Source organism: Mastacembelus armatus, chromosome 8 (assembly GCF_900324485.2).
Source record: "Mastacembelus armatus chromosome 8, fMasArm1.2, whole genome shotgun sequence".
In the NCBI taxonomy this organism is placed as follows: domain Eukaryota; kingdom Metazoa; phylum Chordata; class Actinopteri; order Synbranchiformes; family Mastacembelidae; genus Mastacembelus; species Mastacembelus armatus.
The window spans coordinates 22,074,941-22,087,973 of NC_046640.1; the positions used below are offsets into that span (position 1 = coordinate 22,074,941).

At 45.8% G+C, this 13,033-nt stretch overlaps 1 protein-coding gene across 1 annotated transcript in view; it reads right to left on the reverse strand.

The window, feature by feature from the left end:
- The window catches only part of grin2ba (glutamate receptor, ionotropic, N-methyl D-aspartate 2B, genome duplicate a), a 65,299-nt gene that overhangs the window by 10,782 nt on the left and 41,484 nt on the right, over positions 1–13,033 (reverse strand). Inside the window, exons 5-9 of the mRNA XM_026325227.1 lie at positions 10,238–10,352; positions 7,761–7,969; positions 7,310–7,481; positions 3,043–3,196; positions 2,253–2,378 (exon numbers count right to left, since the gene is read on the reverse strand). Coding sequence (XP_026181012.1) covers positions 2,253–2,378; positions 3,043–3,196; positions 7,310–7,481; positions 7,761–7,969; positions 10,238–10,352 — 776 coding nt within the window. The remainder of the gene's footprint in view (positions 1–2,252; positions 2,379–3,042; positions 3,197–7,309; positions 7,482–7,760; positions 7,970–10,237; positions 10,353–13,033) is intronic.

Sequence of the window (13,033 nt, forward strand, 5' to 3'; positions counted from 1 at the left end):
TAGCTGACGTTAACTACCTTATATACTTCTAATTTCAAGTACTTTATATACCGCTGGGTAGCTGACGTTAACTACCTTATATACTTCTAATTTGAAGTACTTTATGTACCGCTGGGTAGCTGACGTTAACTACCTTATATACTTCTAATTTGAAGTACTTTACATACCGCTGGGTAGCTGACGTTAACTACCTTATATACTTCTAATTTGAAGTACTTTATATACCGCTGGGTAGCTGACGTTAACTACCTTATATACTTCTAATTTGAAGTACTTTATATACCGCTGGGTAGCTGACGTTAACTACCTTATATACTTCTAATTTGAAGTACTTTATATACCGCTGGGTAGCTGACGTTAACTACCTTATGTACTTCTAATTTGAAGTACTTTCCATACTGCTGGGTATCTTGGGAATTTCCCACCAGGGATCAATAGAGTTGGATGATCAGACTGGATTTTGTTGGATTGTGAACTGACAGTATTTTTCTCTTTGTGTAACTGTGCTGGTTTGGTTCACGAGCTGACAGTAGGCCGGTTCCTTTAGCAGTTGGTTCATAATGTTTGTGTGGGTGTGTGTGAGTGAGTGACAGAGTGTTCCAGCATGTGGGTGTGTATTGTTGTAGGAGGCTGTTGTTCGTGGACAGACCGACTGGATTTTGCCAAATATCGTCTTTGTGAAGTTCACAAGAAAAGTTGGTTAAATGAATCGGGCAAAGACTTTACAGTCCAGCCATTCAGACATTAGAGCGTCGAATCCTTTGAGTCCAAACTTCGATCTGCACTCTTCATGATCCCAAGCTCCCACAGCGCTACGAGCAGATAAAACAAGGCGGCACACAGAAGAGAACAGCGCTTTAGGGAGGAGTACATCTTCTCCACAACATGATGAAGGATGAGAAAAGAAAGCCAGTGTCTATATATAGCCACTTCAGAGACAAAGATGTGGGAAGACATTGATTTTTTTTGTTTTTTTTTTTGGTTCTTCTCTTTTTTGACTGAGGAGATCTAACATGAAAACTAGCCCCTGCTGTCAGAGCTGACATGTGATAGAAACACGGAAAAGACTGCAGATGTGAAGCAGCAGTGGTGGTTTGTTGAAGCTGAAGCAAACAGGGAGCAGCGTTAGGAGGAGGAGGAGGAGGAGGAGCAGACTGAAGTCACTGGGTCGGTGAGGACGGCTGCTGGTTAGTGTGTGTGTGTGTGTGTGTGTGTGTGTGTGTGTGTGTGTGTGTGTTCACAGTGGTGCTCTCAGAGACAGGAAGCAGGAACCTGCGATGCTTCTGTACCTGTTTCTCGCTCGTTTGCAGCAGACGACCGATGGAGACATTACTCATCGACTGCTCTTTCTCTGAAGGACTGAATCACCTGCTGCCCTGCTCTCTGCAGACATCAGGCTTCACTCACACAAATGAAAGGACTTTGTGCTTTCATGTCTCGTCTAATGTGGAAATTTGTGAAATTAGACTTATTTTTTCATTCTTCACCAGGACTAATAATCCAGGACTTTCATGTGATAGTTTCCAAAATGCTTTTCAGAGAAAATGAAACCTGGAACATTTTCGAAACTGAAAATGTTTTAAAAAAAACATTCAGATCTGATACAGAACATAAAATAAAATATTCTGATTATCTATTTCACAAAAAAGTAAAGATTCAGTCCATGAAGACTTTTTCTGGCTGCACCTCAAGCAGCTACAAAATGAAAATTATACAGTGATGCTCAGATGTAAAAATCAAACAACATGTAGGTCACAGAGGTCACTCTGTGCTGAAATGAAAACTTGAGCTCTAACATTTGTATTTTGTTAAGAAGTAAACTTGTATGTGTACTGGAGTACTTTTTCAGTGGAGTTCACAGTACAAATACACATATTTAACCAGGCTCATGATCTGATGAACCAAAACGCTCGGTGCAGATGAAGCGTGTGTGCACTGTGTTGTAGCGTAGGTAAATGTGATTCAGCTAGTTAGCATAACATTTCATATAAAACTGATTCACTGCGGTAAATTGCTCATTTTCAGGCGATAGAGCTGCGACGGTCTAACTTCCAATGCTAAACAGTACATTAGGCACATGTTGCAAAGGTATAATTCTCCTGAGCGTGCCCCCCCATCTGTTCTGAGCAGAGAGAATGAGAGATGAGTGAGGCAGCGCGGCTAAAACACTGAAAGAGTCTGCATTTATTTACATCTACATCTGTGTGTGTGTGTGTGTGTGTGTGTGTGTGTGTGGAGCTGAGGCCTCTCACCTCTGCCGTCAGCCAGACAGCGGTTGTAGCCCACAGGGCTGAAGTACTCGAACACAAACACAGCCACTGCTGACACCAGCAGCAGCATCACGAACATCATCACCCACACATCCGCACTGAAGGGCTCTGGAGAGAGGGAGGAGCAGGGAAGGAGACGTGGAAGGAGACATGGAAGGAGACAGGAGGGATCCAGAGTGGACGGGCAGATAAGGAGAAGAGGAGGGAAGGAAGTAAAGAAGAAGAAGAAGAAGATGAGATGAGGAGACGAGGGACATCAGGAGAAAGAGCGAGGGCGGTAGAGAGGAAGAGGGCAAGAGAAATATGCAAATGTAGCGCGGCAGATTGAGAAAAGGAAGGATAGTCAGAAACAGAGTAGGAGTGGGAAATGTAAGAGGGCAAAGAGGCAGGGAGCAAAAAGAGAGAGAGAGAATGAATAAACAGTTAGCCACATTATCCAGCACACCTCCTCATGGCACAGCTGCACTGAAACGTGCTCTCGTCGCTTTGAGCCTCCACTGAATCACTTTCAGTTCAACTTTTAAAGGTGGAAAAATGCACGTCAGCCTAAAGCGACCTGAGAAAGATCCTTCTCCATCCTCTCATCTCATCAAACTACATGACGTCAGCCGCATCAAACTATCAGGTGAGGATGTTTTGCACGTCACAATAAAAGATTACAGGTAAAACTGGGCGTGGCTAATACACGCGATTACAGCAGTCCTCCATGGTTACAGTACATTGTTGATAAAAATGTGAAGCTCCTCCTTCCACCATCTCTCAGTCGCCTCACCTAAAAAGGCCGAGGGTGAAACCGTGCCATTGCTACGGGAGACCATGACGCTGATGCCCGTCTCGATGAAGGGGACGGAGAAGTCGATGACCTCCGACCTCTCCTCGTTGATGGTCAGGGAGCCGACGGCCATGTGGGCGTTTTTTACCACCACCTAGACGAGAGGCGGAAAACAGAAACACCATCCGTCACCACTGAAGCTCTGACAGGAAACAAAAGGCAGCGCACGTTAAAGCAAAAGCTCCGTCCTAAAACGTCCCCCTAGGGGTGCTGCCCCTAAGGGTGCTGCCCCTAAGGGTGCTGCCCCTAATGGTGCTGCCCCTAATGGTGCTGCCCCTAATGGTGCTGCCCCTAATGGTGCTGCCCCTAATGGTGCTGCAGCAACAAAAACAAAATCAAACTACACTTGAGAATAAAAACTAGAAACAGTTTGTCACAGGCATCAGTTCAACAGGAGGTAACTGACAAAGATTAACGTCTTTACAACGCTGCTTGAACATTTCTGGGTCTATGTTCATATTTCCAGTGGTGGAGGAAGTACTCAGGCCCTTTACTGCAGTAACACCAGTAGTACTGTGAGAATACTCCACTACAAGTCCCTGTCAGTGTTTTACTACTATATCTAATGTTTCTGGATGAATATTCCTGCTGCATTCATGTACATGTTGAACTTTACTGCAGTAGTTGTTTAAGATTGAAGTACTTTATTAACTGTGAGTAACTTCATCTGCAGCAGAACATCATGTTCTACAGGATCAGTACAACATCTGCCTTTGAAGTGTAGTGGAGCGTAAAGCTGCAGAAATGCAAGTACAAATACCTCAAATTTGTACTTGTTAATGTACTAAGTTGTGTATTTTACTGGTTGAATGAATAAATGGGAATGAGTCTGGTGGCAGAAATGATTTCATAGCTGTGCTACATCAGGAGTAAATATTAGGTTTTAGCGTCAGCCCTTGTAATTAAAGAGCATTAGCTTCTGTGCAGACTCATCACGTTAGTCTGATGTTTAACAATCACACCCAGAGGATCCACCGTAGAAGACGACAACACAGGTTCTTCCACCAACCCCAGTGATGCTCAGCAACAAGCTGAGTAAGGAGGACTAACGTGGACAAAGCATGCAGGAGACACAGGCACTCTGTCTGTTAGCCGTCAAAGGGTATTTTAGGAAAAGCTGCAAATCTAATCTGACATAAGAGCAGACGGAACAGGTCGGGGGGAAAGTGGACACACGAAAGACGCGGAGAAGACGAAGGAACCCACGAGAACATTAGAGACAAAGACAGAAATGTAAAGGTAGAGACACACTCTCGGAGTGGACGCTCGTGATGTTCACCAGGGGACAGAAGGAGGGCGGGACCAAAGTGGGTTACACCACAGTGGGTCATGGCTGCTTGAAATAACCGCCCCAGTGCCTCTGCTCCACTACCTGCCCCCTCCCTTCGGTACCTCTGCTCAGGTATATTTAGCCCCAAAGTTTGCAGCCCTGCAGCACGGGGGTAAAGTGGGACAGGACTGTCTCACTGAGTTAATAAGGTGTGTGTGTAACTGTGTGAGTCAAAGCTGCAGGATGTGTTTGTGTGTGTGTGTGTGTGTGTGTGTGTGTGGATACTAGTGAGTCATAAAGGGAAAGAGAAAGGAGTGAACCTTTGTTCGCCACTTGTGAAGTGGACCTTTACAGGCCGGGAGAACATCACACATCTACTCTGCACATAATCTGCAGTTTTCAAAGTGTCCGCTGCTCCGTGTGTGTGTGTGTGTGTGTGTGTGTGTGTGTGTTTCTAAGTGTGCATTTGTAACTTTTCAGTTTTGTTTGCTCTTTCAGCCTGTAAGTATGGATATATATGTGTGTGTGTGTGTGTGTGTGTGTGTGTGTGTGTGTGTATGTGCGAACATCTCCCCGGGGAGGAGAGCGAGTCCATCCAGCAGCGTACTCACTTCCTCTCTCCATCTCCCTCCTACGACTTGTTCTCTCCGTGTTATGAAAGTGACCCGTGTGGGTGTTATTGAGAATGAGTGAGCGAGGATCTGCGCTTGTGTGTACGTGTCTGGTGTGTGTGTGTGTGTGTGTGTGTGTCTCTTTGTGTGACTCTGCTAGCAAGGCCAAACTCATGTAATCAAGTGTATTGCTTCTAATATTTTAGATTAGGAGAATTAGGGGCAGCACAAGTCAATGCGGCCCATGAAATCTGACACTGACTGCCAGAATCGAGTTAGGACAAACCGTAGGTCTCCTCAGAGCGTTCATTGATTTTCTTTTCTTTTTTTTTTTTGGCTTTTTAATCTTTTGTCTTTCTGAACAGTGGCAGATTGTGTGAAGGCCCTCGGTGATCCCGGTGAGCGTCCAGCAGTGAGCCGGCACGTCCTGCTGTGTGCGTCGGTATCAGTCAAGATCTCTGTCCATTAAGTGTGTGTGTGATATACTGTGGCTCTGGCTGGGCTCCAGCTGGAGAAGGACACAGGTTGGCTTTGTTAGAAACAGCAGATACAGCAGATGTGTGCATGTGTGCGTGAAATGAACTCGTCCTCTGTGCACGTACGAAACAGCCTGGATGTGGCTGCGTTCACGCGTGGACTCTCTTAATTCTGTGACTGTTCATGCACATCGTCCCTTTGCCTGCATGTGTGTGACACGGAGGCGGACGAACGGTCCGCACCCGCCCCCTAATGACCATCCATCTGTGCAGGTAAGGAGGAGACGGTGCTTTTAGTCAAGATGATGGCGTTCATTACAGGTGAGCACGTTAAAGACACTGGCTGACTGGCACAGAGACGTAAATGGCTTTATGTAATACTTTAAATGGGTCACTTTAATATGAACTGCACAGGGAAAGTTTTAATGTGGGGAAATGGACACACACACACACACACATATATATATATATATACTCGTCTGTGACTTGTGAAGGTTACTGAAACTTCAGCACACACACAAAGAGGGACAGTGTGTGTGTTTTCAACTTCTGACCCTCGGGGTAACTATCGATCTGTTTCTCGTTCCTTTTATTAACAAATAACTAAAGTCAGTGGGCACAAGTGCGGCTCAGTCTAACGGGTTGAAATATGAGAACCGACAGTGACTTTACCTTGGGACCAATGTCGAACAGACGATGTTTAAAGCCCAAAGTGAGTCGCTGCAGCCGACCGGACTGTGCACAGCCTTGGGCGAGCTGCTGAGCCCGTCTGACACCAGCGTTGACCCGGAAATGAAAGCCCATAATTCACTGTCTACAAACAAACTCCCAAAAAGGAATTTAACCCTTTTATTCAGCTGCTAATGGAAGCTGCATACAGCACCATTAGGGTGAACACACAGTGTGTGTGTGTGTGTGTGTGTGTGTGTGTGTGTGTGTGTCGCCTTCGACCATTTCCAATGTTCCTCATGTGATAAACTCTGATCCAAAAACCAGAATCACGGTGTCTCCATGGTGACGAGCACATATGACCCATCACTAACTGTGTGTACTAGGAGGAAAACACAGGAATCAAATGCAAATCAATGTTTTTACACTAGAAAAACCTCTACACAAAATTATTTCATGTCAAATTGTAACACGCAAATTAACACAGCTGGTTCAAATATTACACTGCACAAATTATTAATGAGGCTAAAAAAGAAATGAGCTGAATGTTTCCAAAAGTTAGAAAAGTCTGTATGACGAATTATGAGAAGGGCAAAGATAAAAGCGTCAGCTGAAAATGACAATGAATTAGCACCAGCACAGTAGAATAAACATAAATGATTCTATTTTTTTATTTGTCGTAGCCTCAGAATAAAAACGTCCTCTGCCCCCTCACGTCTCCTGAAACACGTTTCCCAGCTCCTCTGTCTTTGTGTCTCACATGGGACGGACTCAAGACACGAGGGAAAGACAAGTGAGAGAAACGTGGACGCAATTAGTCAAACTGTTGTTTTACTGTGACTGTTGTTTCTACCAAAGTCTGTTTTATAATCTGCACATCTCAGAGGAGAGAAGAAGACAGAGCAGCAACAGCGGTCGCATCAGAAATGATGAGATGAGTGTGAATTAGCTGCAGTCCTCATGTGCTCTCTAATTCCAGATGGGACTGTTGTATAACACACACACACACACACACACACACACACACACACACGACAGGCACAAAGAGGCTTTTTACTGGGTGACCTGTGAAGTCTGGCGGCTGAACTGGGCTCCCAGCAGGTGTGTTTGTGACACAAACATTACACTCAGGTGCTGACTGGACTGCACAGATACAATCAGGACGGCTGTGACCTCCTCACCTCTCCCACCATGCCGTTCCACGTTCCGTTGACCTTCTTGCCGTGTTTGCCGTTAGTGACCAGGTAAAGGTCGTAGGTGAACTTGACCGACTTGGCGATCTTTTTCAAGATGTCGATGCAGAAGCCTTTACAGCAGCGCTTGATGTAGATCCCAGAGTCCTTCGTCTGATTGCTGCACAGATGCAGAGAGAATTATTCAATCAAATATGTGCTTTTGTCTCAACCTGTAATTGTGATCGGGTGTTTCTGTCGCTCTCAGCCTGATGATGTGTGAACGAACAGCTGCCGTGAGACATTTGCATCGTTCACAAGCAAAACTACTTTCTTTTTTTTAAAATTTTCTTTTCATTTCCACTTGGTCAGAAATGAGGTTTTTGTCTTGTCATGAATCCTGATTCGTTACTGCCAAGACTCAGACAACAGTTTAGTACGTCTGAGCTTTGAGACTCACACTGTTTTGATCTGCTTCCGGCAGGGTACAGTGTTCCTCATACAGGTCCCACTAAGCGGATCCACATCTTCCACAATGACGAACGGAGCCTCCTCCAGTGTCACGATGGACAGGTGGTCGTCCTCCCTGGTCGCTGCCCCCCCATAAAGTTCGTAGCGAGGCCACACGTGGTATTTCATGGACAGGGAGCCGTTCTCCCATTTACCCACCTACGAAGACACACAGCAAACAAAACACAGTCAGCCTGGCTTTTTACTGAGCTACTGAGTGTAGATTCAGGAGCAAAGTGTCAGTTTCATCCTTTGAAAAAAACTTAACCCACAGCAGCACAACATGTGAGAGGGATGAAGGGGTGAGAAAACTGCACATGAAGTGAATTACAGCTGACACAGTCTGTGCTCTCGTCATGCAAACACATCTCATTTCAATATTGCCTCAGCTTCTCTGTTCTAGGTTTAATTGTGCTTTGGCCATCTGTCAATAAAAATAACTGAGGAGAGGAGAGGAGAGGAGGAGGAGAACAAGGTTAACGTGAAGGACAAAACACAAACGGCGGAAAGAGCAGAATTCAGATCAAGAGCAGAGTCTGGGGAGAGAAAGAGCGAGACATTAATTGAAGAGAAAGAGCGAGATGAGACACGGTCGACTTCAGAGAGACCAAACTAAAGACGCAGTGAAAGAGTTAAAGATGGAGATGGAGCTTATTCAGATGCAAAATGCTGGCTCTTCTGCAGAGAAGGGTCCAGCTGTACGTCTGAAGGGCCCTCCAGCCACTGTGGCTCTACTCCACTGAATAAGCATCATCAATTAGTCAATTTCCCCCTGATGCTGGTCACATGAAACCGTACCTGGAGAACCCGCCTGCGCCCTTTACTCTATAAGGACCTGGTTGGCTGCTTTGATGGAGGCAAAGACGTGGGCGGAGATGGACATGCATCATCAGCTAATTGGACACATTATAATGGGAGACAGGGGAGGACGGGGAGCTGTGGTGCCAGTAAACCCAGGTTTGTACTCATTAAATATGTAAATGTACACACGGACACACACTGCACACCAGGAAACACAAACTTGGCGAGGCTGGCGGGACTGGACGAGCTGAGCACAACGCTGCCTTCTTCTCTCTGCACAAAAACAGTGAGTAAGCAACAGAGAGCGACAGAGACGGAGGGAGGAAGAGGAGAGAAAGGGGTTAAAAACAGCCCGGGGGGAGCGAACTGGGACTGGACACTACAGAGACTTCACACCACTTGAAAAGGTGCAGTGGAAGGATGGTTGTAGGAGCCGGGACTCATTAGGATCCAAGAAACGTGGCTCAGCTGGAAGTCAAGCAAAGAATTAAACATGAGTGAGGGAGCAGGAGGGAGGGGGAAAGGGAAGGGTGGTGCAAGGCTGCAAGGGGAGAAAGAGAGAGAGAGAGACGGGGGGGGGGCGATTCACCTTGTTCTCTGATCAGAGGACAGAATATAGATTAGAGAGGCAGCGGAAAAGAGAGAAAAACAGCGAATAAAGATCAGGGAGAGTCTGCAGGACACAGATACAACAGAAACAGACTGGTGACTTTAGAGGTGACGGTTCGGTTTGTACCTCAGGATTGCTGCCCCACCTGCCCCACCTGCCCCACCTGCCCCACCTGCCCCACCTGCCCCACCGACTGACTTTTTAAACCTGTGCACAGAAAGTTTGAAGTTTGGTTTTTATTCATTAAACAAACATGTAGCACCTCCAGTCTAAAAGCTGGGGGGAGGGACACTTTTGTGCATAAACTATCACACACTGGACCTGAGTCAGGGTCAAAGTTCAGCTCAGCCTGTTTGATTTGAGCCATTTTGCAGCCACAGGTCTCTTTAATAAGTCACAGCTTGTGTTTGCAGAGATCCACCAAGGACCGTGCTGTACATCCCTGCATATGCAACTTCTTTGATAATGAGGCCGCTTTGTTTTGTTTTGGCTGAATTCAAATCAGCATGACTTACTCTGACATGACGTCTCAGAGCCATGTGTGAAACATAAATGAAGGAGGGTATGAAAGATTTCTCCAAGCTTTTACTAAATTAGCAGCGGTGAACCTCTGTCCCGTTCTTACTACATCACCTCTGGTGTCTGCGCTGCAGTTTATTACTCAAAGGCACCTTCCCAAACTGATGATATCTGTCCTGGGGAGCACATACGGTGTAAAAGCTGGAGGCTTAAAAATGCTTCAAAAGTGAAAACCAGATGATAAAGAGATGCAGATAAAAGACACAGACAGATATTCATGGAGCAATCAGGTGCTGCAGCAAACTGCTTCCAGGCTGTTATTCACCTTTTAACAGTTTACACATGATTTTACTGGGAACGGCAGGAGACAATTGGATTTTCACTGGAACATAAAGGCGAAGCATGAACGTTTTATGGCCGTTTTTATGCGTTTTAACCAGCGACATAAATACAGATGCACACTCACAGCCGCATATGGACACTCTCTCACATCTCACCCTTTCCCACTGTCTCTCCTTGTTGAGCAGGATGATGACCAGCTTGGGGTGCATCTGGTATCCGTCCTCACTGAACGACAGATTCCGCCCCTCAAATGTCACATTCATCAGGTACCTGTGCGGGGAGACGACGAACAGAGTCACGCAGAGACAGAGACACGTCGAGGCGTACATCACACGCTGAAGAAAACCTTTTATTTGCTCTTTATTTCTGCATCTTTTCTTGTTCAGCGACTCAGTTTCCTGAACATTATGCTTATTATTATTTTAAGCATTTATCTTTTCAGACAAACAGCCATCAGCTAATGTCTAACAGGTTTTCCACAGACATCAGCTGCAGACAGGCGCCGGAGCAGAACAGCAGGTGACGGTTTGAAAATCCAGCTTTTAACAGTCATCCCATACAGGTTCAGGGTGTTCGACCTCACTGATGGGACATTTCCAGCAATATGTCTGACAGCTTCATGATTAGATGGGCACTACTCTCATACCAGTCCATGAAATATGAGGCTTAGCTTCTGGAACTCTACATAGTCCCCATAAAACAGCACGTTGACACTTTTTTAACTTTAAGAAAAGTATTACAACATTTCATAAACCGTTTCCTCTCTGTAATGAAGTCTGGGACTTTTAATTTGAAATTCTTAGGTACTCCTGCGCTTAATTTGGACAGACATGGAACATGCTGCTGTTTTTAAAGATTACAGTTGAAGTTAAAAATGCAAGACCTCGTGTGTTTGGCCCCTGACGCCGTGGCAGATTTCTGCTGTGGCCCTTAACAGAGAAATATCACCAACAGCTACTTCGCTCCAGAGGTGAGATGCTGGCGTGCAGCCCCACGTCATGTGACTGGATGTGCCATCACAGAGCACAGGCTGCAGCCGACAGGGTGTCAGTGTTTTCTACGGAGACGATTCAAATTCATCTGCTGCTGGTGCAGATCATGAGAGGCCTCTTTAACTTCAGGGTCAGCGTGAGGGAAACAGTAGCACATCCCATCATAAACACACTGTGCACCTATGGCTGGTGTGACAAATGATTTGATTAGTTAGTTCATTAAGAGTGAAGCTGCGTTTTTTTCTAAATTTTCAAAAGAAAGTTTTATATTAAAAAAAAAAAAAAGATTTTAGTTATTTAGAAAAATTGTATCTGCTGGTACGAATCTTCTCAGACTAAAGCAAAAATCAATGAAGAAGCTGAAATTTTACCATCTAAAACACAAACTGATCAATTTTTCACCGAGTCTCGCCGTGTTCAACTAAAGCGAGTTCTGAGGAGGAGGTTGGTGAAAGGAGGCGCCAAAATGAGCAATGCAGGTTGTGTGTTCTGCTGTCAGATATAACAAAACGTACTATATAATACACCGACAGCAGTGTGTGTGTGTGTGTGTGTGTGTGTGTGCTGCATTGTTTCTGTCAGACGAACTCATTTCACCTGCCTTCAGACTAAACACACACACACACACACACACACACACACACACCGAGCACAGTTCTCCCCTGCAGTGATTAGAGTGAATGTGTGTGGGAGTTGGTGTGTGTGTTTATGTCAGGTGAACTGAAATCACTTCACTGTCGTCCCACACACACACACACACACACACACACACACACACACACGCACTGAGCATCTCTTAACTCTTTCACTCCCTCACCCTTTACTCTCTCCATCGTTCTTTCTGTGACTGTTTCCATGGAAACACTGCCTCAAAGCCATAGACACACACACACACACATACATACATATATATATATATATATATATATATATGTATGTATGTGTGTGTGTGTGTGTGTGTAGATGAATAAATAAATGACAAAACGAGGTGTGTGTGTGTGTGTGTGGTTCGGTGCGGTGGGGGGTCTGTAAATACCAGGATGGTTCCTGCTTCCAGACACACCATCACTGGTGAATTCTGCTGGTCCTGAGCAGCCGTTTTCCTCCGGAGAGAGAGAGACAGAGAGAGAGAGAGACAGAGAGAGAGAGAGAGAGAGAGAGAGCTGCAGCCCCAGCAGCTCAGAGCTGAAATCAACACGTTTTACCTTTAACCCCGTCAGAACCGGGAACTGGAACGGATCGCAGCGTTTTCATTCTTTTTTTTCTGATTTAAATATTGATATTCTCAATCGGCTGTGAGGAGCAGAACCGTGCGGCATCACGGCGTCTCCTGCAGCCCCGTGCGTCCGGCGAACAGCCCCCGTCCTGCGGAGCCTTGGCACCGTCACAGAGTGCACAGGATCTGCTGCATAAATCATAAGCCATTTACAAAATGACTTGACGCTGCGCCCCCTTTCATCTTTACTGAGGGAGCTATTGTTACGTGGCGCGACGCGGGGCCTTTGTGCGCGCCGTGTACGCCTTTCTGCCTGTTGACGGCAGGAACGGAGCGAAACACAAGCATATGTGTGTTTCCATGGCACCCACAACCACTGTGACTTCCCGGCCAATCTGCTGCGTTACTATGGTAACGGTAATCTCACAGAGGGTGGGAAAGAGATGGAGGAAGAGAGAAGAGAGGTGGGATTGAAAGAAGAAATAACAGAGAGAGAGAGAGAGAGGGGATGGGACATGTTACTACCAGGCTGCAAATCTGTCCTCGCCTTTTCTCCCCATCACAGTGAGAGTGTGTTTGCTTTGTTTCTTCATTCTGTCACCTCATCACTACCAGCACAACACCAACGTAAAAAATAAGGCTGTGATTTTCTGTTATTCTGCCCAGAGACTGTCATTGAATGTGTGTGAATCCAGAACCTGGTTCAGCTTATGGGTCTGAGCCGTAGACCTCCATTGTTGTCC